At 44.4% G+C, this 26,762-nt stretch overlaps 1 protein-coding gene across 1 annotated transcript; it reads right to left on the bottom strand.

Annotated features, from left to right (window-relative positions):
- Positions 1 to 10,826: 10,826 nt before the first annotated feature.
- On the bottom strand, positions 10,827 to 19,797 carry ERI1 (exoribonuclease 1). Its single transcript, XM_069976710.1, has 7 exons — positions 19,440 to 19,797; positions 16,085 to 16,263; positions 14,820 to 15,024; positions 13,033 to 13,116; positions 12,661 to 12,770; positions 11,377 to 11,491; positions 10,827 to 11,228 (listed from the first exon to the last, which is right to left on the bottom strand). Exons 1-7 carry the CDS (start codon positions 19,554 to 19,556, stop codon positions 10,986 to 10,988), a joined length of 1,053 nt encoding a protein of 350 aa, XP_069832811.1. The 5' UTR covers positions 19,557 to 19,797; the 3' UTR covers positions 10,827 to 10,985.
- Between the last annotated feature and the right edge of the window lie 6,965 nt (positions 19,798 to 26,762).

The raw sequence follows: 26,762 nt of genomic DNA, 5'->3' as shown, positions 1-26,762 counted from the left end.
ACAAATGTATATTTATTACAGAGTACAGAGTATACACACAAAATGGATATACAATGATCTCACCCAGGGATTCTAGAGATTTTTCATCTTTTTTTCAAAACATATTTTATTGAAAAAGAAAGAAGATGACATCTCCAACAAAGGTGCATAATACAAAGAAAAACAAAGTACAACTGTCAGTTTGAACATGTTATGAACACAATAGTGTTTCTGGTCAAGACCGTATCATTTATATATAAAATATATAAAATGATCATTTATAAAATAAAATGCAAAAATAGAATAGACTTTACATATTACAAACCGTGTGGCAGTCTAGCAGAATCTAGTAGAATCTCACAGTGTGGAACATAAATAGTTTTGTGTACGATTACTCTTGTAGTGGGACAGTGAAAAGCCTACAATGCATGGTATCCCAGGCTGGGAGAATGTAATATTCTTTGTAAACACAAATTAGCATTGGTCACCTCACCTGAACTCACTGATATACAGCTTAAGAGGAGGAAAAAGGCAGACTATAGCTGAAAAGGACAGCTCACCAAAATAATAAAATAAAAATTCTTTATTTATTACAATATAGAAGCACAAAACATACAACACCCCCCATGAATAAAAACATTTACAAACTGTCCCTAGCTTTAAACACAGGAACTGCTATGATGTGTCCTTACAGTCTTTGCCACATCCCTTTTTAATTCTTTTTTTATCCATGGGAGTGTTGTATGTTTGTGCTGGTATATTGTAATAAATTAAAGATTTTCTAGATTTCAATATTTTGGTGTGCCGGCCACATGCCTTGCACTTTTTTCCATATTGATTTTTGTATGTCTATACTGTGCACCTTCTGGCTGTGCACATCCATAGTGTTTTATTTTGCTAACATTGGCAGCCTGGTGACACACTCACTGGGTGTTGATGGTTTTCCATGGCAACCAGGTGGCTTCTGAAGGTGCCAGTATACAGCTATACAGCCCAGCATAATGCTGACAGGTATATACACTGCACTACAATGGTATAGTGTATTTAGTATTTAGATGGCTACTGAATGTCGTCTTATGGGACTAGTTTTAGGCTGGGTTCACACTACGTCACTGACACTTCAATCAGTATTGTGGTCCTCATATTGCAACCAAAACCAGGAGTGGATTAAAAACACAGAAAGGCTCTGTTCACACAATGGTGAAATTAAGTGGATGGCCGCCATATAACAGTAAATAACTGCCATTATTTCAATATAACAGCCGTTGTTTTAAAATAACAGCAAATATTTGCCATTAAATGGCGGCCATCCACTCAATTTCAACATTGTGTGAACAGAGCCTTTCTGTGTTTTCAATCCACTCCTGGTTTTGGTTGCAATATGAGGACCACAATACTGACTGAAATATATGTAGTGTGAACCCAGCCTAAGGCTATGTTCACATTGCGTATATGTCCGGCCGCAAATTTTCGCGGCCGGACATATACGCGGTAATCTCCGGCTGGGGATTTACGCTACTTGCGGCCGGCTACGTACGGACCGCGAACTTACACCCGCAGTCTAATTACGCTTCCCGAGCGCCCTACGTAGCGATCTGACAGCGGTCTTTTACTTGGAAATCTTCGCCTAGCCCCGGACACCCCACAGAACCTTTTGGATCAGCACAAAAAGATGGCAAAATGAAGAAATCACCACTACGTACGGGACCGCATGTTACGCTACGGGCGTAAGTTACGGCATTTTCGTCCTCAAACAATGGTCTGGTTGATTTTTTTACGGCGCCGCGTACGATCCGGGCGTAAGTTCGTACGTAGTATGAACTGTGCAGCCGTACATCGTATACTTTCCATTGTACGCAAACTACGTAAGTCTCCGGCCGCTTATTCACGGAACGCGCTACGGCCGGAAACCTACATAGTGTGAACATAGCCTAAATGTGTAAAAAAAAAAAAATCATAAAATGATGATGCAAATAAATTTTTGCAAATAAAGTTTTGCAAATAAATTGAAAATAATTAAAAAAAAATTAAGATATGCATTAAAGACTTGAATTTGAAAATATATCATTATTTATCCTGCATGGTGGATGCTTAAAAAAAACTTTACCTTAAAAAAAAAAGTCTGTGATCAAAATTTGTATGTACTGTACCTAAAAATGATACCAATAAAAACTAAAAAAGTTTTTCACCAATAAAAAAGTAAAAAACACAAGTTGAGCTGACTGCTACTTAGTAACTTTGGGCCAGCTAGTTTATTCTTTGGAGTGTGGGAAACCACAGGGAGAACAAATTCCAGATGTGCCTGATATCAAGGATTTATGTATCCACTTTGTTTAACATTCCAGCTTCAACTAGTTGCAGACTAAGGCTGGGTTCACACTATGTATATTTGCGGCTGTATTTGGTCCTCATGTCAGGTCCTCATAGCAACCAAAACCAGGAGTGGATTGAAAACACAGAAAGGCTCTGTTCACACAATGTTGAAATTGAGTGGATGGCCGCCATATAACGGTAAATAACTTCCATTATTTCAATATAACAGCCGTTGTTTTAAAATAACAGCAAATATTTGCCATTAAATGACGGCCATCCACTCAATTACAACATTATGTGAACATAGCCTTTCTGTGTTTTCAATCCACTCCTTGTTTTGGTTGCTATACAGCCTCAAACATACAGCCTCAAATATACGTAGTGTGAACCCAGCCTATGGATGAGCATACTCGTCCAGGTGCCGTCAACTGGGTATAGAGCGAGATATACACAAAGATCAAAGGAAATTATTTTTTTTCCAGAATGTTTGCAGTTTCCAGCCAATAGGTTACGCTCAGTGATATAATTACATTGCAGTCTGAGATCACTGCTTAAAAATCTTGTTTATGGGTGTGTAATTCCATGTCACCTTATACTCATGGATCAAGATTTTAGATTTCATTTCTTATTAATTCCTTTAATTACATATATATATATATCGCCTCAGATATGGCGATATATTATCAACAAGATTTTAAACTATTGTTAACGCATAGTTAATTTGACTGACTCAAACCACAAAAGCCCGTCTTTAGGAAGGTGTACGTGGTAATTCTGCTGGCGTGCGGTGTGCTCTCCATATGATATGATATCATTTCATCCAGTTTAACAAATGAAATAAAAAAAGACTGAAAATTACAGAGAAAAATATGAAAAACAAATTCTTTGGCTTTAACCAGTTCAGGACGAAGGACGTAATTGTATGTCCTTTTTTGAGGTGAGTTACCGCTCAAGGACATACAGTTAGGTCCTGGGATGAAACGGGCGCAGAAGATGCGCCCATGCCATCCCGCGGCAGGTCCCGGCTGTCAGTGATCGCAGCAGTTAACCCTATACGTGCTGCGATCAGGCCAATCGCAGCACCTATAGTGTAGAATAGAGGGAGAATCTACTCTCTATTCCTTTTGGGGCTGTGCAGAAGCGATCGCACAGCCCAAATGGTTGCTATGGCACCAGGAGACTTCCCTGAAGCCTCCTGTGTCATAACTATGGTGGCTTTGCCTGTTTTACAGGCACATTAAAATGCAGTGTAGATCTGCATTGTAATGTAATGTGCCTGTAAAACAGGCAATCAAATAGTGATGTCCCCGTGGTGGGACAGTAAAATAAAATAAAACAGTATACAAAACACACACACACACAAATAAATAAAGTACACAACACATAAAATCCCCATAGCCCCCAATGCAATAATAAATAAATAAATAAATAAATAAAAAGTACATATATTCAGCACTGTCACATGCGTAACGTGACACTGGCAATAAAAGCATCACATAAGTAAACCTGCACAGTGACCACAGGGAAAAATAAAATCAGAAAAACACAAATTTTTTTCATTTTTTTTCATGAAATGTAAGCATTTTTCACACGGAAATTGTACGGATATCAGACAAATTTTACCATTAACCTAAAGTACAATATGTCATAAGAAAACTCTCTCAGAATTGCTAGGCTAAGTTCTAACATCACGGAGGTATAACCACATAAAGTGAGACTGGTCAGATTTAAAAAATGGGCTCTGGTCCTCAAGGCACTAACTGGACCAGTTCTGAAAGGGTTATTCCACTCAAATATAACTTTTTACATGTTGCTGCCCATGGTGAGACTAACAATTAATTCCATACTTGTTATCGATTCAGTCTCCTTCCCCTATTTCTGAGCTACTGCTTTCTGCTGAAGACACAAAAATCTATGTGTGAGCTTTTCTGTCTGTCTCTCCCTCCACTCTTCTGAGACGGCTGATGTAAACAAGTCACTGCAACTTTATAATGCAAGGAGGGATAACCACAGTGAGTTCATCAGCAACTTCACCTCATATTAAGGCTATGTTCACACTACGTAGAACTACAGCCGTAGTTCCCGCCGCAGAACTACGGCCGTAGTTTTGTGGGGTGGGACATAGCCTTGTGTGCAATCGGATCCCGGCCGGAGCGTACACACATCGCATGCGCTCCGGCCGGGATCTGTGCAGCGCCGAAAAAAACTGACAGGTCAGTTTTCTGCAGCCGGAATTCACTGTATTCCGGCTGCAGAAAGACCTGTCAGTTCACACAGTGAAGCAAGCGGCTCCGGCCGCTCGCTTCACTGTGGGCTATGGTAAGCTCTGATGCGGGCGCGTGCTGATGTGCCCGCATCAGGGCCCTGCGGCCGGAAAGCTAATCCGGACAGAGACCGGCCGTTCCTTGACCTGGTCACGGAACGGCCGGTCTCATACATAGTGTGAACAGAGCCTAAGGCTGCATTCAAATTCGCTCCATGAAGCATGGACAGGGAATCCTTATACTGGAGTGTTCCACTGCATGTATTAATAGCATGCCAGGAGCGGAGAAACTGTTTGAATGATTGGACAAGTAAAGACCTAAACTGACCCTCTAGAGTTTTTTTTTTTCTTTAATTGATACAGCGCTGCTGTAATGACACGGAGAGGGAGAAGGTGGAGACGGAGAGAAAATCTCACATACAGATTTCTTTGTCTTTAGCAGAAAGCAGCAGCTCAGAACTGATAAGGAGACTGAATAGATAATAACAAGTCTGGAATGAATTGATAGTCTCACCAAAAGTTATGTTGCAACAGACATTTGTTTATACAGCTGACACTCTGATTTAATAACATGCACATTTCACCAAGATGGAAAGTGCTCAAACAAACCCTCATATACATATGTCATCTAAAAAATAAAAAGGTTATGGCGCTTGGAAGGTGACAATGAAAATTGTTTGGTCACAAAGAGGATAAATATATGTAGAATACGCCAAAAAAACAACAAAGGTTTCATTTTCATTGTACACCGTACAGTATTAATTGTAGATGGTCTTAGGCATTTTTATTTCTGGCATTTTGTTCCGTTTGTTTTTTTCTCCTTTACCAGTCATGTGATTCCAGCATTTCTATTGAAAAATTGGAGGAAAATTCCAGAGAAAAATGTTACTATCCATATAAACATGGTGTTTTCTCCTATATATAAGTTTATGGAAATAAAGTCACTATAGCTTAGAAAAAAAATGATAAGAGGTGAAAAACTCCAAAATGCACTGAAACCACCAAATACAAAAACATCATGTGGGTAGGGTATTTAATATTTCTCTATTTACTCTGAGCTAACATCTGGTTAAAGCGTTTGAGGCAAAACAAAACAAAACAAAAAAACATGCACCAATTTTGCTGTTTTTGCTGGCCTTTTTTGCCTTTCTAGGAGAAAAAAAATCCTTTTTTTTTCTATAATCACAGAGGTTAATAATGAGATTTTTTTTTTTCTGGCCGTCAGTATAAAATAGCATCTGTTATTCAGGCATTGTGGGAGGTTTTCTATACAAACATACATTTCTTGAGGAGTACTCAGTAAAATCCTGCCAAGCAACTTGCCAGGCAGCACCCAGTAGCTGTTACCTAATACAGGATTAGAACATGACAAGGCTATTAGTTACATCTGTGTTTATGGTAATGACCATGTAACATGTCTCGGTGGCTTGAACTTTAGTTAAGTACAAACATATCATTCTGGAGATACCATTAGGATGTCATCTGTGCAGTGACAGCATGATGCCTCTGTGACCCTGTCAGCAGGAGAATGCAGTGCAGGGCAGTACAACATCACATGTGCAGCAGGATATCAGGGCTACATACAGTACCCCCGGCAGTTCCAGCAAAATACCTAAAATTATGGGCCACGTGTCACCCTAGGGGGAAATGTGACCATGTGATCACAAAAAAAAATTATTCTATAACCACCCATTTTGTTTCTATAATGTAACACAGTATACTGCTATGCGGTACTGCTTAAGGCTATGTTCACGTGCGGTCAAAATGATCGCTGTTTTTATTTGACGGACGTCATTTAACCATAACTAATGGTCGTCATTTTAGCATAACGGCCAGTATTATGCCATTATTAAATAACGTCCGTCCAATTAACACAGCCGTCGTTTCAATGGTGTGTTATTTGCAGATGCCTGACCCCCCTCCCCCCCATGTTCCCAAAGCGACTCTGTACCCACAATCTGTCCCCCCCCCCCCCCAAACCACTTGTACCTTCGGATAGCTGCTTTTAATCCAAGATCTGTCCTGGGGTCCGTTCGGCAGGGGATGCAGTTATTGTCATAAAAACAACTTTTAATCCGGCAGCGCTGTGTCTAACGGCTGGGGCTTGCATTTGTATATGCATTAGGCTGGCACCACCTCTCCGTCCTTCCTCCCCACCCTCCTCATCATTAGGAATGCTCCAGGCAGATTGCTTCCTATTCCCCACCTGTGTGTATAATGAACATGGGCTTGATCGTTAATACACCTGTGCAAAGCTCAAACAGCAGTAAATGTTCCTGGATCATTCCTAATGATGAGGAGGGTGGGGAGGAAGGACGGAGAGGTGGTGCCAATCTAATGCATATACAAATGTAAACCCCGGCCGTTAGACACAGAGCTGCAGGATTAAAAGTAGTTTTTAGGACAATAACTGCATCCCCTGTCGAACAGATCTTGGATTAAAAGCAGCTATCCGAAGGTACAAGTGATTTGGGGGGACAGATTGTGGGTAGAGTCGCTTTAAGGGTGCGTCATCAGCTGCTCAGCCGCGATTGGCTGAGCACAGTTATGCTCAGCCGATGACGCGGCAGAGGGGGGGCCGGCATCAGGGACGGCTGCAGCGATTCAGCCAGCCTCCCGAAGATTACGTCATTAACAGAAGATGGGGGACAACGCGCTTCAGGTATGTATGGTACACTACACTTCCGGGTCCACGTGCGGGGGTGGGGGAATACGGGGAAGGGGGCGATTCACATACATAACATACATTACAAAGTTGTATAACTTTGTAATGTGTGTTATTTTGTGAATAATTTCTTAGCGCCGCACTACCCCTTTAAGTGACAGGAGACTCCCCCTGTCACTTACATTTAAACGCTGCGGTCGCCCCGCAATCGCAGCGTTTAAGGGGTTAATGACACGCTGCAGCACGGTCGCTTCAGCCTGTCATTAACGGTGAGGTGCCGGCTGCTCACTGCAGCTGGCCCCCACCTCCTATGAAGAGCGCTCCGCTCTGGAACACGCTTCATAGGAAAGGACGTACTGGTATGCCCAGGGTCGTCTGGGCAGAGACTTCCAGGGCATACCGGTACATCCTTGGTCATCTAGGGGTTAAAGGGGAACAACTAATCTAACCTGCTGATCGCCCTCTATAGCGCCCGGGACACTGAGGAGGAAGGTATGTCTCTTACCTTCCTCCTCGGCATCGGTCCTGCGCTGTTGGACGGCGTAATCTTCTGCCAGGAGCACTGCCCCAGTTAGATTCCTCTAACCGGCTGATAGTTCCCCTTTAAATAAAAAATTTAAATGAGGTATATACCTGCAAGATTACATAAAGAGACAAAAAAGATTAACCCCTTAATAAAAAGGACCAAATACAGAATTAAAAAAGAAGCAGATCATAATACAATAACCAACAAAACAGATATTTTACAGAAACAAAATTGAATAACGTGTACAAAGAAACTGACCCAGATTTATTAATCTAAGAAAAAAAAAACCTCAGACTCTAGAGGGTCGGTTTAGGTCTTCACCTGACCCCATCTCATCACCTGTCAGGAAAAACTGATGCAAAGTAAACTTGTTCTCTCATCAGAAAAGAAAAATACAACCCCAACCTTATCTATAGGCATGATGGGTCAGTCTGCTATTGTACTGCTACACACTACTGCCATCTAGAGGTTCTACTGGTAACATATTATAGCTGCTGTATTGGCAGGGTTTCCAATTGACCTATTTCTTGTAGAGCCTGGAGAGATGAATGTAACAGCTTCTGTGCTGTGCAAGCATTTATATTATTATGTAATAAGGATGAGCACCCACACACCTTACCAGAAGGGTAGACGCACGCACACCTTGCCAGATGGATACAGTCATGATATTGTTTAATAAGGATACCTAAATACATTTTACCACATAGATATATTCTTCAAAACAAAAATTTCAGAGATCAAAAGGTAATCTTGTCAGGTGAGCTGTTAGGCCATAGAGACTTATGGTACTCCATGGTTCCAACATAATAGAAAATGCTTTCATTCTCCTATGCAAAGTGTCTTAGAGGCTTTCCCAAGTTCCTGTAAGGTCTCCTTGCTCCCCCTCCTATCCCTGCTTGGGGTTTTGTTTCTAGCTGAAAATGAAGCAGGTATAGGGATAGAAAAAGGGACATTACTGCCTTCAGCATCAGTATGCGCCCGCATCAGAACTCCCCATAGGACACAATGAAGCAAGCAGCCGGAGCCGCTCGCTTCATTGTGTGAACTGACAGGGTTTCCTACGGCCGCAATTCACTGAATTGCGGCCGCAGATAACTGACATGTCAGTTCTTTGCGGCCGCAATTCACTGAATTGCGGCCGCAGATAACTGATAAGTCAGTTCTTTGCGGCCTGGCAAGGGATCCTGGCCGGAGTGTTTACGATGTGTATACGCTCCGGCCGGGATCCCGTAGAGGAATAGGCAATGTTCCACGCTGCATTAAGTACGCCCGTTGTTGCAGATGGCAACAACGGACGTAATTTTACGTAGTGTGGACATAGCCTTAAAGTGTACCTGTTGTTTGAGATAATTCTTCGGGATAACCTGCCCTATGTGTGCACTATTTCAAGCCAGTATATAACTTGTATATGGCATTTTTCACTAAAATTCTGCTCTGAGGGCTCCATCTCTAATTGGAGACTAGCTTCTATGATGTCTATTACAAACTGCACACATAAAGAAGAATCCTGCTGTATAGTGTATTGATAATACACCCTAAGAAGAAGCAGCAATAAGAATAATATAGAGAAGCACTGAACAGTCTAAGCTGTGATTCAATATCAGGGGAGAGGTGTGAAAAGTATAATTAACTTGCATACTCTTTAAGACTCCCTTCCTCTCACTTCTTACCCCTCCATTCTCCATTGATTTATATGGGCAGCATTTAATCTGTTGTCTCAGTGGGCTACTTGTCTGTCTTGTACATAAGGAGTGAATTTTCTCTAATAACATTTTACGTTTCTTATATTCAGTTACACTATTGACTTAAGCAATGACCACATAGCAGTTGTGCTGGCATGTCATCTGGGCATGCTTAGTGTGCCATTCACTGCTACAGCTGTGCCATAGCTACTGCACCATCTTGTATCAGTGTCAGCAACATAAAACAAAGCAGAGCTCGAATGTTCACAACAGCTGCACCATGCAGGGCTAGGGAAAAAAAATAAATAAATAAATATAGGTACAGCTGCTACTATATGGTATTTAAGTTATTATTCAGTGATATAAAAGTGTCAGGATATCTGTCGTTACTCCAATAACAACAAAAAACATTAAGCTAAAGGCCCTATTCCACCAACAGATCTGACGACAGATTATCTGCCAAAGATTTGAAGCCAAACACAGGAGTGGATTTGAAAAGAGGAGAAATGTAGTCTTTATAATCAGAGAACAGGTCATAAAGGAAAGACTACATTTCTCCTCTTTTCAAATCCACTCCTGGGTTTAACTTCAAATCTTTGGCAGATAATCTGTCGTCAGATCTGTTGGTGGAATAGGGCCTTATGATGAATATAATCTTGCCTCTCACCCAGGATGCAATTTCATTTTTTTCACAAAGATAACGAGCTCTTTAACAAAGATTACAGCATCATGAAGTGGTTCAAGGTGCACGACAAAGTCATTAGGTTGTTCCAACAAAAGATGACAGAACTTTTAAAAGTTCAGTTTGGAAAGTTCGCCGAACTTTGAAGAAAACTTTGGGTTCATCCGAACTGAAGCTTAAACAAACCACACTAAAGACAGCTAAACGTTTTCAGGGGTTTATACTTGACTGCTGAGCTGCAGACGGTGACTGGCCGAGCAAGCCGTCATTGAGCAGGGACCCAGAGCATACAGAAGCGCATTGGTGGAACACAGACAGCTAAGCATTATTTCAGGAGCTAAGTAGTTAATTTTTACAAGTCTATAGTACAATATTCTCGCATTCTCCTTGCAAAAATAAAAAACTATTGCTCATTCTACCCTTCATTTGTCTCCTAAACTCTGTATTACATCAAAGTAATAAAGAGCTGAAGGAGGCCGGTGGCTGTCTGCAAGAGCATCGCTACGGAGGCACAGGTAAATTTACGTTATTATTTTCCTGCACACACCCCCCTGCTTCCTCCCTTTTTGAATTTTGCGGCACTTCTCCTTTAACAGGTTTGTTGAGTACATATAGATCAAAGGTCACAATTAATTAAACTCCTAGACTACATGGGCAAACATTATACAGGGATTTTTCTGTACAATTTGAAGTTATAAATGATGAAAGCACCCGAGCACTATTGGAAACTTTATTACTGAAATCAATGAATCCACAAAGCAATAGTTATTATCCACACCACTGCCACACATGTACAGTGGACGTTAAATAGGATACAATATTCCTTTCTTTAAAATATACTTTAAAGTGCTCTAAAAATAATAAAAAGTAAGGTGCTAGCTTCTGTACTGTGGACCGTGAGGAATGGCGGCCCCTTCAAATTGCGAGGAGCCGGATACATTCATTAGCTGTCCTGTATGCATTTTCTCATTGACGCGAAGCTCACATCCATCTTGCAGCATGCGAATAGCTATTCTTGCAATGTTTTTCGAGTCATCTAAACCACAGTGAAGGCGGCCATCATATCTCATGCCCAGTTTCTCAAGCATCATTGTCAGCTTTGTCTGATTTCTTGGAACCTGTTTGTAAAACAAAACATCAAAAAGGGATATATATATTTAGTATGCAGCATCATGCAGAATGACAGTACAGTTGGACAAAGATATAGTCCTCTGGTATGAATGGTTGAAACTGGAAACAGGAGGTAAGATACAAAACTGTACCAACCTTGTAAAAATTTCCATAAGACTTGCGGATATTAATCCATTTCCTTGCAAACTGTGGGTATTTTATGCGACTTACACGGCACTGCATATTTAGAAACTTGCTCATATCCCATGACCTGCAAAGGCAGATTGAAACATAGTGGTAGCTGGCTATGCACATGAATACCAATCAGATGATACAAAAAACATTTATTTTAGACAGTTGGGATGCCATGTTTGCAGTATGAGCCACTGAACAGTTCACTGTCAGAACAACCTAAGATTTGTGCAATTTATGTGTTAGGGTCTTTTTAGACAGGCTCATAATAACTAGAAACAATCCATGTGATCAATGCTCGTACAGAGCAGTTAAAGGAGCTATCCAGCGCTACAAAAACATGGCCACTTTTCCCCCTCTCATCTCCAGATTGGGTGGGGTTTCAAACTCAGTTCCATTGAAGTAAATTAAGCTTAATTGCAAACCACACCTGACCGGGAGACAAGAGAGGGGGAAAAGTGGCCATGTTTTTGTAGCGCTGGATAACCCCTCTAAAGCTTGATTAATAATCAAAGTGCAGGATCAATTGCTTGTTCACCCATTTAAACTCATCATTAATCAGTTGCCCCTTCATGAACACTTATTCGGCCAATAATAGTCTTGTAAATAAAAAGTGCATGGTAAATGCATGTGTGTGTTTCTCCCAGTTCATTTTAGGGTTTGTTTGGGGTTTTAACACTCAGAACCATGACTGATCAAAACTTTAGACCATGGGTCTCCAAACTGCGTCCCTCCAGCTGTTGTGAAACAACTCCCATCATGCTAGAGCTTTGGATTTGGCTGTCCAGGCATGACGGGAAATGTAGTTTTGCAACAGCTGGAGTGCCGCAGTTTGGAGACCCCTGCTTTACACATTACAATTGATTTTTAATTAATGGGACACAGGATTTTCTGATAGGGAACAAGTAATAGATAGCGTGGGCTCTGACCTATGTGCCCCCAAGGGGATCTCCTGATCAGCCCCCAAGCTCCTTTGTTGTTAATGGAGCCATGGGTCTGAAGCTCGATTACAGCACCCGGCTCCAAAGAGAACAAATGGAGCTATGGAGCTGCGGGTCACTCGCCAACCTGCGGCTCCATTCATTACAAAGGATTCAGGGAGCTGATCTAGAGATCCCTGAGGGGGGACGGAGACCCGCCAATCTAACATTGATGATCTAGCCTAAGGACAGGCTATCAATTCCGTAAGTCTCAGAAAACCCCTTTAATATAAAACAGTGTAAACAAGAAGAAAGCTGAAACCCTTACCCATCAGTCAAGATTGCATACTTGAACTTGGTACCCAGTTCCTTTTGTCTCATCCACTGCACTGCACTTTGGAGAACCACTGTAAATGTGTCAGCCTTGTCAACAACATCCTGTAAAAAAATTAATAAAATAAAGATAAAATAAGAGTGATGAACTAGATTTGTACAAGCTGCTCAGTGTGTTTCTATCCAAAATTGTATGTTGTGTAATTTAGCAAATTACACAACATTATTCCATTTATTCAACATAATTCCATAGCCAAGTGTCTGCTCACCGGGCCGTCAGAAGCCAGTGGGCAGTCAGTAAGGAGTTAGTTTCTAGTGATATTTGCATTATACGACTATTTTACTTTATTAACCAACAATTACTTACCTGTGTTATTCCAGTAAGATTAATGCAGAATTCAGAAAGCTTTGGCTTGATTTCTGGCTTCACATAACACTGAAAAGTATCCTCCTATATTCGAGGAAAGAAATATATATACACATAAGAGCAGTTAATAGAGGCGGTCCATTTAAATTAAAAAGTAATGTAATGCCCCTTAACACTTGCAAAAAGTGTATTTAATCAAATATTTTAGGAATAATCTTAGTATGACACCACCTACTGTTTCTATCCAATAGCTTTACTATGTCCATGTCAGTAAGTTTTAAGTTAGACACGCATATTTAGTGCTGTTCCTCGCTCTTAACCACCAGGTATGCAGAGAGTTCCCTGGTCTGGTGACTGGGTGCTCCCTCAAACGCTAGCATCTACTAGAGGAAGTTGCAATTACAATGCCGATTGCCAGGTTCCCCCCCCCCCCATGTACACTAATAGAGAGAAACCTGTCAGTCACTAGCAGGTGGGCAGGGCCAGCCGCCAGCCAGCACCCCCCCCCCCCCCCCCCTCTTAATGAATATCGTTGATTTCTTCTACAGCATCAGGCTCTTTTTGCATACAAGACTGAACTTATCATTATAAGCGCCATCAGCCGCGATTGGCTGAGCATAACTGTGCTCAGCCAATCGCGGCTGAGCACAGTTGTGACGCGGCGGAGGGGGGACGGCAGCAGGGATTAAGCCATCCGTTCGAAGATGACGTTTGGCACAAAATGGCGGATGGCCCTCGACACGGATCAGGTAATGTATAATGCACCACACACTTCCAGGTACACGGGCGGGGGTGGTGGGACAGGGTAAGGGGGCGATTCACAGACATAACATACATTACAAAGTTGTATAACTTTGTAATATGTGTTATTCTGTGAATAATTTTGTTTTTATTGTTTTAGTGTTTTTATTAAAAAAACTGAAACTGAACTCACGAACAAGAGGACAAAGTGAGAGGTTAGTTGGGGGAAAGATCAGAAGCAACGTGAGAAACAATTACTTTACTGAAAGTAGTAGATACTTGGAACAAACTTCCAGCAGATGTGGTTTGTAAGTCTACAATAACAGAATTTAAACATGCCTGGGATAAACATATATCTATCCTAAGATAATAAGAATGGAAATGCTAAAAGGGAAGATTAGATGGACCAGGTGGTCTTTGCCTGCCGACAATCTTCTATAGTTCTAAAACTGTTAGAAAAGTCACAAGAGCCATGTTATTAATAATTAATTGCAAAAAAAAAAAAAAAAGGATTTCATATTAAAAAAAAAAAAAATTGTATAAACCTGCATATGGTTATGTTCGGACTGACCTATAGAATAATGGTATCATGTCACTTATACCGTATAGTGCATTACGTAGACATAGGAACCAATTTTCAATTTCACCCATTTATATTTTCATAAATAATATATTTGGGGTTCCATCATACATGTTATGGTACAATGAAAGACGCCATTACAAAGTACAACTACTCCTGAAAAAAACAAGCCCTTATATGGCCCTGTAGATAGAAAAATTAAAGTGCTAGATCTCTTAGAAGGGGAGGAGGAAAAAACAAAAGCACAAAAATTAAAATTGGCGCGGCCCACTCGGTCATTTTGGGCCTGGTCCTCGAAGGGTTAACAAGCATGCACACGCCTATGTGTTTCTTTCATATTTTCCAACCTGTGTAAACATTCGACCACGTGTAATAACTAGAGACAAACCCGTATTCAAATGCCGAACGCTTAGATGGACCTGAGCATGCTCTAGCTGGGCTCATCTCTAGTAATAACTAAACTTACAATTTCCAAAGTCCTTGTGTTGACTAATACAATGGGGAATTCTATGATCTCATGGATGTAATCCAGTGCATTGCCTTCCTCACAGGTCGCTTCAAAGTCAATAACACAAATGTAGTCATAATAGTTGTCAGGGCCGCTGGGTTCCTTTAGTTTCTGCTTCTTGTAGTAATTCTTCAGCCGCTTTCTCAGCACGTCCTTCACTCCCCTTTTTTCAGGAAGAAAAGAAACGGATTACCACTAATAATATTTTTGAATATAGTGATCCAGAAGGTTTCAAGTACTAAATTGTGGTTCAAAAAACTAAATGGTTTTCTGAAAATTGGCCACTAAAAACGGCAAAATTGGAACATGGCTTTTTGGTTAAAACAAAAAAAAAAAAGACAGCTGTAGCCAGATGGGATTTTTTTTTTTTTTTTTTAAATAGCAGCACGTCATTCATATTGGCTTTACTATCCCAGGTCTATGATAGAAATCCTGGAATCACATGTTAAAAACACTTAGGGTCCATTCACAGGTAGATGATCTACAGCAGATCTGCAGATTTCAATGATACTAAATAATGGAACCGGCATCAAATCTGCTGCAGATCCTTTACGTGTAAATGGACCCTTATAGTCACTTACACTGAAATGAGAATACCCCCCCCCCCCATATTCCATGTGGCAGATCAACTCTTTGCTTTTTCATCAGCCTCTGAGCAGACATTTCAGGGCCCATTCATCAGGTCTGGCTTACTTATACACCAGTCTAAAATAAAGCCCCGCCCCTTTTTCCCAGCCGGACTTACACATGCAAAACATTGTAGCATACTTGGTTGAATTTTGGGCAGAACCTGCAGCCCAGGCATTCACCAGGGTCTCCAATGCAAATGTGTGTTTTTTAGAGATGAGCGAACCGGGTTCGGGTCGATCCAAACCCGAACGTTCGGCATTTGATTAGCTGGGGCTGCTGCACTTGGATAAAGCTGTAAGGTTGTCTGGAAAACATGGATACAGCCAATGACTATATCCATGTTTTCCACATAGCCTTAGGGCTTTATTCAAGGTCAGCAGCCACCGCTAACCAAATGCCGATCATTCGGGTTCGGATGGACTCGAACCTGGTTCGCTCATCTCCAGTGTTCTTTAATAAAGTTATATAACTTCATAAAAGAAATATATAAAAAAACAATTTTCCAGAATACCCCTTTAATATTGCAAATGTGCCAAGAAGTTGTGCATAGTTTTGATAAATTCAGACCACTGTTTTCGTTCAGTAGGTTTTACCTGGTGTCCAACTTTAATTCTGTAAGTTTTGCTTTCAGCTCATCTTTACTCATCCTATTCACACATCCATTGGCGAATGCGATTTCTTTGTAGACTGGATCACTGAAGTCATTGGCCTCTGTTTTAGTTTTTTGAATGGCCTGGTCTTCACGATCTTCAGACCCACTTCTCTCTCTGACCTGATGGAAAGTTCATATTTCATAAGAGTTAGTGGTGTTTAATGTTTTGTAGACAATATATAACCAATAAAAGACAATCACTCATGAACCCTTAATTGTGAAAGGACTATAATACCAGTCCACATGTAGGATGCTGGAAATGGACTCCAGTGACAAAGTGGAGAACCTTAAATGTGGGAAAGATTGTCCAGAATGGCACACAAAAAAAACTTCTTTTCTCACTTGAGTGGGAATGTTAGTGTTTTTCAGGAAAAAATTGCTGATGACCTATCCACAGGACCCGCCATGTGACGTTAGATTTACAGCCTCCCCCCTTAGACCCCCAGCAAACCCCATGTGACATTAGAGGTACAGCCCCCCTCCCCCTTACAGCCCCAGCACCCCTCTATGTGACATTAGATGTACAGCCCCCATAACCTTAGATCCCCAGCACACACCCGTGACATTAGATGTACATCCCCCTAACCTTAGACCCCCAGCATCCCCCATATGACATTAGATGTACAGCCCTCCTCCCCATTAGACCCCCAGCACCCCCCTGTTACATTAGATATACAGCTCCCCTCCCCATTAGACCCCCAGCGACCCCCCCCCAAACGTAACATTAGATGTACAGCCCCCCTCTCCATTAGACCCCAGCCCCCCATGTGACATTAGATGTACAGCCCCCCAAACCTTAGACTCCCAGCACACCCCCGTGACATTAAATGTACAACCCCCCTCCACCTTAGACCCCCAGCACCCTCCATGTGACATTAGACGTATAGCCCCCCCTCCCCATTAGACCCCCAGCACCCCCAAGTGACAGATGTACAGCCACCCTTGTGACTTTAGATGTAAAGCCCCCTACCCATTAGAGCCCCAACACCCCCCCGTGACATTAGATGTACAGCCCCCCCTCCCCATTATACCCCCAGCAACCCACTGTGACATTAGATGTACAGACCCCTCCCCATTAGCCCTCCAGCACCCCCCATGTGACATTAGATGTATAGCCCCCATCCCCATTAGACCCCCAGCAACCCCCATGTGTACAGCCCCCCTCCCCATTAGACCCCCAGCACACACCCGTGACATTAGATGTACAGACCCCCTCCCCATTAAACCCCCAGCATTCCCCATGTGACATTAGATGTATAGCTCCCCTCATGTGACATTAGATGTACAGCCCCCCTCCCCATTAGACCCCCAGCACCCCCCATATGACACAGGTACAGCCCCCTCCCCATTAGACCCCCAGCACCCCCCATATGACACAGGTACAGCCCCCTCCCCATTAGACCCCCAGCACCCCCCATATGACAGAGGTACAGCCCCCTCCCCATTAGACTCCCAGCACCCCCCATATGACACAGGTACAGCCCCCTCCCCATTAGACCCCCAGCACCCCCCATATGACAGAGGTACAGCCCCCTCCCCATTAGACCCCCAGCACCCCCCATATGACAGAGGTACAGCCCCCTCCCCATTAGACCCCCAGCACCCCCCATATGACACAGGTACAGCCCCCTCCCCATTAGACCCCCAGCACCCCCCATATGACAGAGGTACAGCCCCCTCCCCATTAGACCCCCAGCACCCCCCCATATGACAGAGGTACAGCCCCCTCCCCATTAGACCCCCAGCACCCCCCATATGACAGAGGTACAGCCCCCTCCCCATTAGACTCCCAGCACCCCCCATATGACAGAGGTACAGCCCCCTCCCCATTAGACCCCCAGCACCCCCCATATGACAGAGGTACAGCCCCCTCCCCATTAGACCCCCAGCACCCCCCATATGACAGAGGTACAGCCCCCTCCCCATTAGACCCCCAGCACCCCCCATATGACACAGGTACAGCCCCCTCCCCATTAAACCCCCAGCACACCCCCCCCCCCCTCATGTGACATTAGATGTACAGCCCCCCTCCCCATTAGACCCCCAGCACCACCCCCCATATGACAGAGGTACAGCCCCCTCCCCATTAGACCCCCAGCACCCCCCATATGACAGAGGTACAGCCCCCTCCCCATTAGACCCCCAGCACCCCCCATATGACACAGGTACAGCCCCCTCCCCATTAGACCCCCAGCACCACCCCCCATATGACAGAGGTACAGCCCCCTCCCCATTAGACCCCCAGCACCCCCCATATGACAGAGGTACAGCCCCCTCCCCATTAGACTCCCAGCACCCCCCATATGACAGAGGTACAGCCCCCTCCCCATTAGACCCCCAGCACCCCCCATATGACAGAGGTACAGCCCCCTCCCCATTAGACCCCCAGCACCCCCCATATGACAGAGGTACAGCCCCCTCCCCATTAGACTCCCAGCACCCCCCATATGACACAGGTACAGCCCCCTCCCCATTAGACCCCCAGCACACACCCGTGACATTAGATGTATAGCCCCCCCTCCCCATTAGACCCCCAGCACCCCCCATATGACAGAGGTACAGCCCCCTCCCCATTAGACCCCCAGCACCCCCCATATGACACAGGTACAGCCCCCTCCCCATTAGACGCCCAGCACCCCCCATATGACACAGGTACAGCCCCCTCCACATTAGACGCCCAGCACCCCCCATATGACAGAGGTACAGCCCCCTCCCCATTAGACTCCCAGCACCCCCCCCCCCATATGACAGAGGTACAGCCCCCTCCCCATTAGACTCCCAGCACCCCCCATATGACAGAGGTACAGCCCCCCTCCCCATTAGACCCCCAGCACCCCCCATATGACAGAGGTACAGCCCCCTCCCCATTAGACCCCCAGCACCCCCCATATGACAGAGGTACAGCCCCCTCCCCATTAGACCCCCAGCACCCCCCATATGACAGAGGTACAGCCCCCTCCCCATTAGACCCCCAGCACCCCCCATATGACACAGGTACAGCCCCCTCCCCATTAGACGCCCAGCACCCCCCATATGACAGAGGTACAGCCCCCTCCCCATTAGACTCCCAGCACCCCCCATATGACAGAGGTACAGCCCCCCTCCCCATTAGACCCCCAGCACCCCCCATATGACAGAGGTACAGCCCCCTCCCCATTAGACCCCCAGCACCCCCCATATGACAGAGGTACAGCCCCCTCCCCATTAGACCCCCAGCACCCCCCATATGACAGAGGTACAGCCCCCTCCCCATTAGACTCCCAGCACACCCTATGAGTCCCAGAGCCTCCATTCACCCCGCCAGTCAGCTCCACCGTCTTCAGCGTCCAGCACAGCTCCTCATCATCATCATCATCTTCGTCCTCCTCGTATCCCAGGTTATGGAGAGGCCTGTTCTCCTTCTGATCCTCCATTCTGGCACAATAATAATGTGATGTCCCTCTATAAGGCTCCGATCATCGCCCACTGCTCACATCCACATGACAGGCACACGTGTAGGGAGAGCTGTGTCATGGAGGCTTCTCACTAAGTAACGCAGGTGTGTGTAGCTGGGAGCCTGCTGCTCCTGTACCGCACCACTATAGGAGACTTGTCTAGCCCGCGTCTAGTAGAACAGTGACGTACTTCCGGGATTTAGGGTACCGGAAGTTGGTGTCCTCCTCCAGAGAGAACGCGCCATCATTGAGTCGGGAAGAGCAGCTCCCTCAGGCGGCCGCGCGGTGGCGCCAGCAGAAGTCAGTATAGACTGTGCGGATATACACGGTGCACAGCGACCCCTGGCGGCTTCCCGCTGCTCTGTGATATTATATGTATACTATATTACTCTTATATCTCTGAGCTGCGTAACCTTATATTTTAATGGGCATCATTCATACATGGCGCAGATACCTCATGAGGCTGTTTTGTGTTTGTTTACTGCAATAATCCTTGCATTTTAGTACATTTGTCACTTCTGTTTATCTCATTCCAGGTCATGTGATTTAAAGGGATAGTTCAACACCCCTCCCCCCCCCCACACACACACACACCTTTCCAAATTCCAAAGAATCTACCACTTTCTGCAGAACATACAGCAGCTCATAAGTACTGGAGGACATGAGAATTTTTTTATAGTAAATAACAAACCTCTGGAACCAGTTGATTTAACCCTTTGAGGACCAGGCCCAAAATGACCCAGTGGACCGCGCAAATTTTGATCTTAGTGCTTTCGTTTTTCCCTCCTCCCCTTCTAAGAGCTCTAGCACTCTCAGTTTTCTATCTACAAGCCGTGTAAGTGCTTGTTTTTTACAGGAATAGTTGTACTGTGTAATGGCGTCATTCATTTTACCATAACATGTATGATGGAATTCCAAATATATTATTTATGAAGATATAAATAGGTGAAATCGTAAATAAGAATGCAATATGGTAACGTTTGGGGGGTTCCTGTGTCTACGTAATGAACTATATGGTAACAGCGACATGATACTATTACTCTATAGGTCAGCCCGAACACAACCATATGCAGGTTACACAGATTCTCTAATGTTATATATATTTTTTTTTATGAAATCCTTTTTTTTGGCAATTAAATATTACTAAAATGGGCCTATTGTGACGCTTATAACGGTTTTATTTTTTCACCTATGGGGCTGTATGGGGTGTAATTTTTTCCGCCATGATCTCTAGTTTTTATTAATACCATATTTGTGAAGATCGGACGTTTTGATCACTTTTTATTGATTTTTTTAATATATAATGTAACATAAAATCGGTAATCTGCGCACTTTTTCCCCTCTTTTCGTGTACGCCGTTTACCGGTCGCAATGACGCTTGTTATATTTTAATAGATCGGACAATTACGCACGCTATGGTATATTATATGTTTATCTATTTATTCATTTTTATATGTTTTATTTATATAATGGGAAAGGGGGGTGATTTAGACTTTTATTGGGGGAGGGGTTTTGGGGTAGTGTGTTAGTGTTTTGAACTTTTTTTTTTTTACACTTTTGAAGTCCCTTTGGGGGACTTGTACATACATTATTTTGATTTATACACTGATGAATGCTATGCCATAGGCATAGCATTGATCGGTGTTATCGGCGCTCTGCTCATTGAGCCTGCCTGTGCAGGCTCAGTGTAGCAGATCGCCGATCGGACCGCATGGAGGCAGGTAAGAGACCTCCAGCAGTCCGTTTCAACGATCGGGACCCCCGCAGTCACACTGCGGGGGTCCCGATCGGTAAGTGACAGGGGACTCCCCCTGTCACTTACACTTAAACGATGCGGTCGCGGCGTTTAAGGGGTTAATGACACGCGGCAGCGCGATCGCTGCAGCGTGTCATTACCGGTGAGGTCCCGGCTGCTCACTGCAGCCGGCCCCCACCTCCTATGAAGCGCGCTCCGCTCCGGAGCGCGCTTCATAGCGGGAATAACACCCATGACGTAACCTCTGTCTGGGGACAGACTTCCATGACGTAACCCTACGTCCAGGGTCGTCTAGGGGTTAAAAGAAAAACATTTTTTGGTGAACAACCCCTTTAACTTAACCCCTTGCCTCTAAAGCCTGTTTTGGCCTTAATGACCAGGCTAATTTTTCTAATTCTGACCTGTCTCACTTTATGCGCTTATAGCTCAGTGATGCTTTAACGTATGCTAGCGATTCTGAGACAGTTTTTTCGTCACATATGGTACTTTTTTATTAGTGGCCAAATTTGGTCACTACTTTGTGTGTTTTTTGTGAAAAACATCAAAATATCCATGAAAAATTTTAACATTTTGCATTTTATGAACTTCTGAAATTCTCTGCTTCTAAAAAAGGAAGTCATAACACATAAATTAGTTACATTACCAATATGTCCTCTTTATTCTGGCATAATTTGGTAAACATGTTTTACTTTTTTAGGGTGTTATGGGGCTTAGAAATTTATAAGCAAATTATCACATTTTCGTGAAAGTTTCCAAAACTGATTTTTTTTAGGGACCAGTTCTTTTTTTAAATGGATTTAGAAGGCTTGTATACTGGAAACCCCCAAAAGTGACCCTAGACACCTTAAAGAATTAATCTTGGGGTATAATGAGCATTTTGACCCTACAGGGGCTGGAGGAAAGTATTCACCATTAGGCTATGTTCACACTACGTAAGTCTCCGGACGTAGTGCGTTCCGTGAATAAGCGGCCTGAGATTTACGTAGTTTGCGTACAATGGAAAGTATACGATGTACGGCGGCACAGTTCACACTACGTACTAACTTACGCCCGGATCGTACGTGGCGCCGTAAAAAATGAACCAGACCATTGTTTGAGGACGAAAATGCCGTAACTTACGCCCGTAGCATAACATGCGGTCCCGTACGGAGTGGTGATTTCTTCATTTTTCCATCTTTTTGTGCCGATCCAAAAGGTTCTGTGGGGTGTCCAGGGCTAGGCGAAGATTTCCAAGTAAAAGACCGCTGTCAGATCGCTACGTAGGGCGCTCGGGAAGTGTAAGTAGACTGCGGGCGTAAGTTTGCGCTCCGTACGTAGTCAACCGCAACTAGCGTAAATCCCCGGCCGGAGTTTAACACGTATATGTATATTTTCGCGGCCGGACATATACGTAGTGTGAACATAGCCTTAGGCCGTAAAAAAAAAAATGAAAATTTTAATTTTCCAATAATATATACGTTTAGATTAAAGTTTCTCATTCTCAAAAGGAACATGAGAAAAAAAAGCACCCCAAAATTTGTAACACAGGTTCTCCTGAGTAGAACGGTACCCCATATGTGGGCATAAACCACTGCATGGGCACACAGCAGGGCTCAGAAGGGAAGGAGCGCCAATAAGCTTTTTTAATGCAGATTTTGCTGAAGAAGTTTCTGAGCACCAGGTGCGTTTGCAGAGCCCCTGTAGTGTCCGCAGAAGAGAAACCCCCAAAAGTCACCCCATTTTGGAAAGTACACCCCTCAAAGAATTCATCTTGCGGTGTGGTGACCATTTTGACCCCACAGGTATTAGAGGAAAGTATTTAAAATTAGACAGTAAAAATGAAAAACTCGAATTTTTCCAATAATATGTTCGTTTAGTTTGAAATTTCTCAATTTCACGAGGAACATGAGAGAATCCGCACCCCAAAATTTGTAACACATGTTCTCCTGAGTACAATGGTACCCCATATGTGGGCATAAACCACTGCATGGGCACACAGGAGGGCTCAGAAGGGAAGGAGCGCCAATTAGCTTTTGCAGTGCAGATTTTTCCGAAGAAGTCTCTGAGCGCCAGGTGCGTTTGCAGAGCCCCTGTAGTATCCGCAGAAGAGAACCCCCGAAAAGTCACCCCATTATGGAAAGTACACCCCTTAAAGAATGAATCTTGGGGTCTGGTGACCATTTTAACCCCACAGGTATTAGAGGAAAGTATTCAAAATAAGACAGTAAAAATGAAAAACTCGAATTTTTCCAATAATATGTTCGCTTAGTTTAAAATTTCTCTACTTCACAAGGAGAGAAAAAAAGTACCACAAAATCTGTAACGCAGCTTCTGAGTAAAACGGTACCCCATATGTGGGCATAAACCACTGTATGGGCACACAGCGGGGCTCAGAAGGGAAGGAGCGCCAATTTGCTGGAGCAAAACCACAGCTAGTAATACTGTAGTTATTAGAATAGCACAGTTACTAAAATACAATAAAAAATTAGATTTCGGGTAATCTGGAGGTGGATACGGGCAACCTGCGGTGGTTATGGGCAACCTGCGATGGTTACGGGCAACATGCGGTGGTTACGGGCAACCTGTGGTATTTACGGGCAACCTGGGGTGCTTACAGACAATCTGGGGTGGTTATGGACAACGTGGGGAGGTTACGGGCAACGTGGGGTGGTAACGGGCAACGTGGGGTGGTAACAGGCAACGTGGGGTGGTTATGGATAAACTGAAGTGCTTATAGGTAATCTGGGATGGGTACATGTAATTTGGGGTGGTTACAGCAATCTGGCGTGGTTACTGTCAATCTGGAGATGGTCACTGGCAATTTGGGGTGGTTACGGGAAACGTGCGATGGATACGGGCAACGTGCGATGGTTAGAGGCAACGTGCGGTGGTCGGAGGCAACGTGCGGTGGTCAGAGGCAACGTGCGGTGGTCAGAGGCAACGTGCGGTAGTCAGAGGCAACGTGCGGTAGTCAGGGGCAACGTAGGGTGGTCAGGGGCAACGTGCGGTGGTCAGAGGCAACGTGCGGTGGTCAGAGGCAGCGTGCGGTGGTCAGAGGCAACGTGCGGTGGTCAGAGGCAACGTGCGGTGGTCAGAGGCAGCAGAGGCAGCGTGCGGTGGTTATGGGCAACGTGCTGTGGTCAGAGGCAACGTGCGGTGGTTAGAGACAACGTACGGTGGTTAGAGGCAACGTGCGGTGGTTAGAGGCAGCGTGCGAATGTCAGAGGCAATGTGCGGTGGTCAGAGGCAACGTGCGGTGGTTATGGGCAACGTGCTGTGGTCAGAGGCAACGTGCGGTGGTTAGAGACAACTGAGACTTTTTATCTCCTGTCACCATAAATGATTAAAAAAAAAGTGCTTCCCTGCACTGGGAACAGGCGATCAGCGGTATATAGTATATAACGCCGATCGCCTGTTCTGGGACCCCAAAGGGGGGTCACCGATCACTGCCCCATGCTCTCCGCTACCTCCGGTGGCGGAGAGAATGGAGCTTTGATAATTTTTTTATTTCCATCGCTGTGAACAGACATAGTCTGTTCACAGCGATGGTGGCGGCCATCTTGGATGTGATGGCCGTCCGGGGAGGGGGGTTAGTGATCGGCCACTAGGGGGGCTGATCTGGGGTCTGATTAACACTTATTTGAAATGCATCGGCGGCTGCGGTAATGGCCGGTACCGGCGGATCGCCGCTATAATGGTAATAGCGGCAATCGCCGGTACCGGAGGGGGGGTGAGGAACGGCCAGGGGGAGGATCAGCAGTGGCGGCGGGAAGAGGCAACATGCCACAGCCCCCTCCCGCCGCCCGAGCCATAAATATCCCAGAGACGCTGCGGTGTCTATGTGGTTAACTGCCCGGTGGGAGCGCGGCTTCCCTCCGGGCAGAGGCAGCAGGAGGATGCTGTGTGACACAGCCTCCTCCTGCTGCCCGATCTTCGATAGGGACAGAGGGGGAGGCAGGGAAACCATGACGTTTGGGAAACGTCATGTTGCAGGAACTACCTGCATTACATGACGTTTCCCAAACGTCATTTTGCGGCAAGGGGTTAACCCCTTCCTGACCAAAGGTCATTGATGCTCGTCTATGCAGATCACAATGAAGCAGTGCTCTCCTTCTCATCATAACGCTTTTATTTTTTTCACCTACAGGGCTTGTTGGGGCATCACTTTTGGAGCAATAATCTATAGTTTTTATTGGTGATGTTATTGGTGTAAATGAAAATTTTGATCGCTTTTTATTTAAAAAAAAAATCTAATATATAATTAATATATAATAATAATAATAATTTAAAAAATCAGCAATCCTAACAATATTGTTATATTTTAAAGTAGCAGTCCACAAAAGAAAATATTTGCCCCCCCCCCCACACACACACACACACTTCCCACTGGCGCATATACTGACCAGCAATGATCAATGTCACGTGGTGTGGCTTCGTTCCGGTCCTGCAGCTGCGGTTTGAATCCTGCGCGTGGTGACGTCATCGCTATTGTGACCCTCTTCTCTATCTTGGTTGAAGGATGGAAGTCACGCTCTCCAATGCATCTATATGAGAGCGCTAAATACAGGAACACACCGGCTAATAGAGGCGCTCCCCAGCTGCAGATAGTAGCAGGAAGCGGCGCCGTACAGGGCGGAGTCCAAATCTGAGCTCCCCTGACGCCACCCTGGCGTTAACGTTAGGCAGTTGGTATATTTGACTTTTTTAGTACAAATAATTTCCCATGATTCACTGCACACAATGCAAGTTATATGCACGCCTTGAAACCTGATTTGAATGTCCCCCCTGCATAATACACATGGTAGTTGTAGATGTGGTACCTACTTTACCATCTCTTCTTTGTTTTGCAGAGAGCAAGCAGCAGCCATGAGGAGCTACACTCCCTTCAGGCTGACTCATCCTGCAAAGGGTACAGGGCGTGACCCAAAACTATTTGGTTGTGAGGCAATATAATTGTGTTTATATAGAAACTGCATTGTGTAATGGGAGCACAGACATTCAGAACATGCACCTATGTGGACTGCTGTTTCTTCTCTATGCCTGGATATTGAAAACCTTGACAGATTTAATTGTATGGTTGTTTTATAATGTATTAGTCTACCATCATATTAAAGGTATGTGACATTTAAAATTAAACCATCAGTTTTGCCTGAAGTGCTGATGTATCCCTCCAACCCCACAATTCTATTATTGAGTCAGCCTGTTCAGCCTTAAACAGACATTTGCTCTAATATACTTAAAGGGAATCTGTCAACACTCGGACTCGGCCCTAGTGGACATGGTGGCTCTGGTTTAGCTGTCTGTAAAAAAGAAACTGTGCAATCCTCAAATAAGTGTCAAAGAAGAGTTGTGGCTCTGTGACCCTGCCGTGCTCTGGCTCCCACTCCCTGGTCCCTTCTTCTATTTGAATAATAACCCTAGCTCAGCCCCCAGAGCATGTGTAGTTTTAA

The sequence above is a fragment of the Dendropsophus ebraccatus genome, chromosome 7, assembly GCF_027789765.1.
Source record: "Dendropsophus ebraccatus isolate aDenEbr1 chromosome 7, aDenEbr1.pat, whole genome shotgun sequence".
NCBI classification, from domain to species: Eukaryota; Metazoa; Chordata; class Amphibia; order Anura; family Hylidae; genus Dendropsophus; species Dendropsophus ebraccatus.
Note: the sequence above shows the minus strand (reverse complement) of the source record. Positions and strands in the feature narration are given on the sequence as shown.

Coding starts and splice junctions, on each gene's coding strand:
- ERI1 (XM_069976710.1), bottom strand. CDS start 19,556: ATGGAGGATCAGAAGGAGAACAGGCCTCTCCATAACCTGGGATACGAG. Junction 16,264..19,439: donor CGGTGGAGCTGACTGGCGGG/GTGAATGGAGGC, acceptor ACTTTCCATCAG/GTCAGAGAGAGAAGTGGGTC. Junction 11,229..11,376: donor CTTATGGAAATTTTTACAAG/GTTGGTACAGTT, acceptor TTTTACAAACAG/GTTCCAAGAAATCAGACAAA.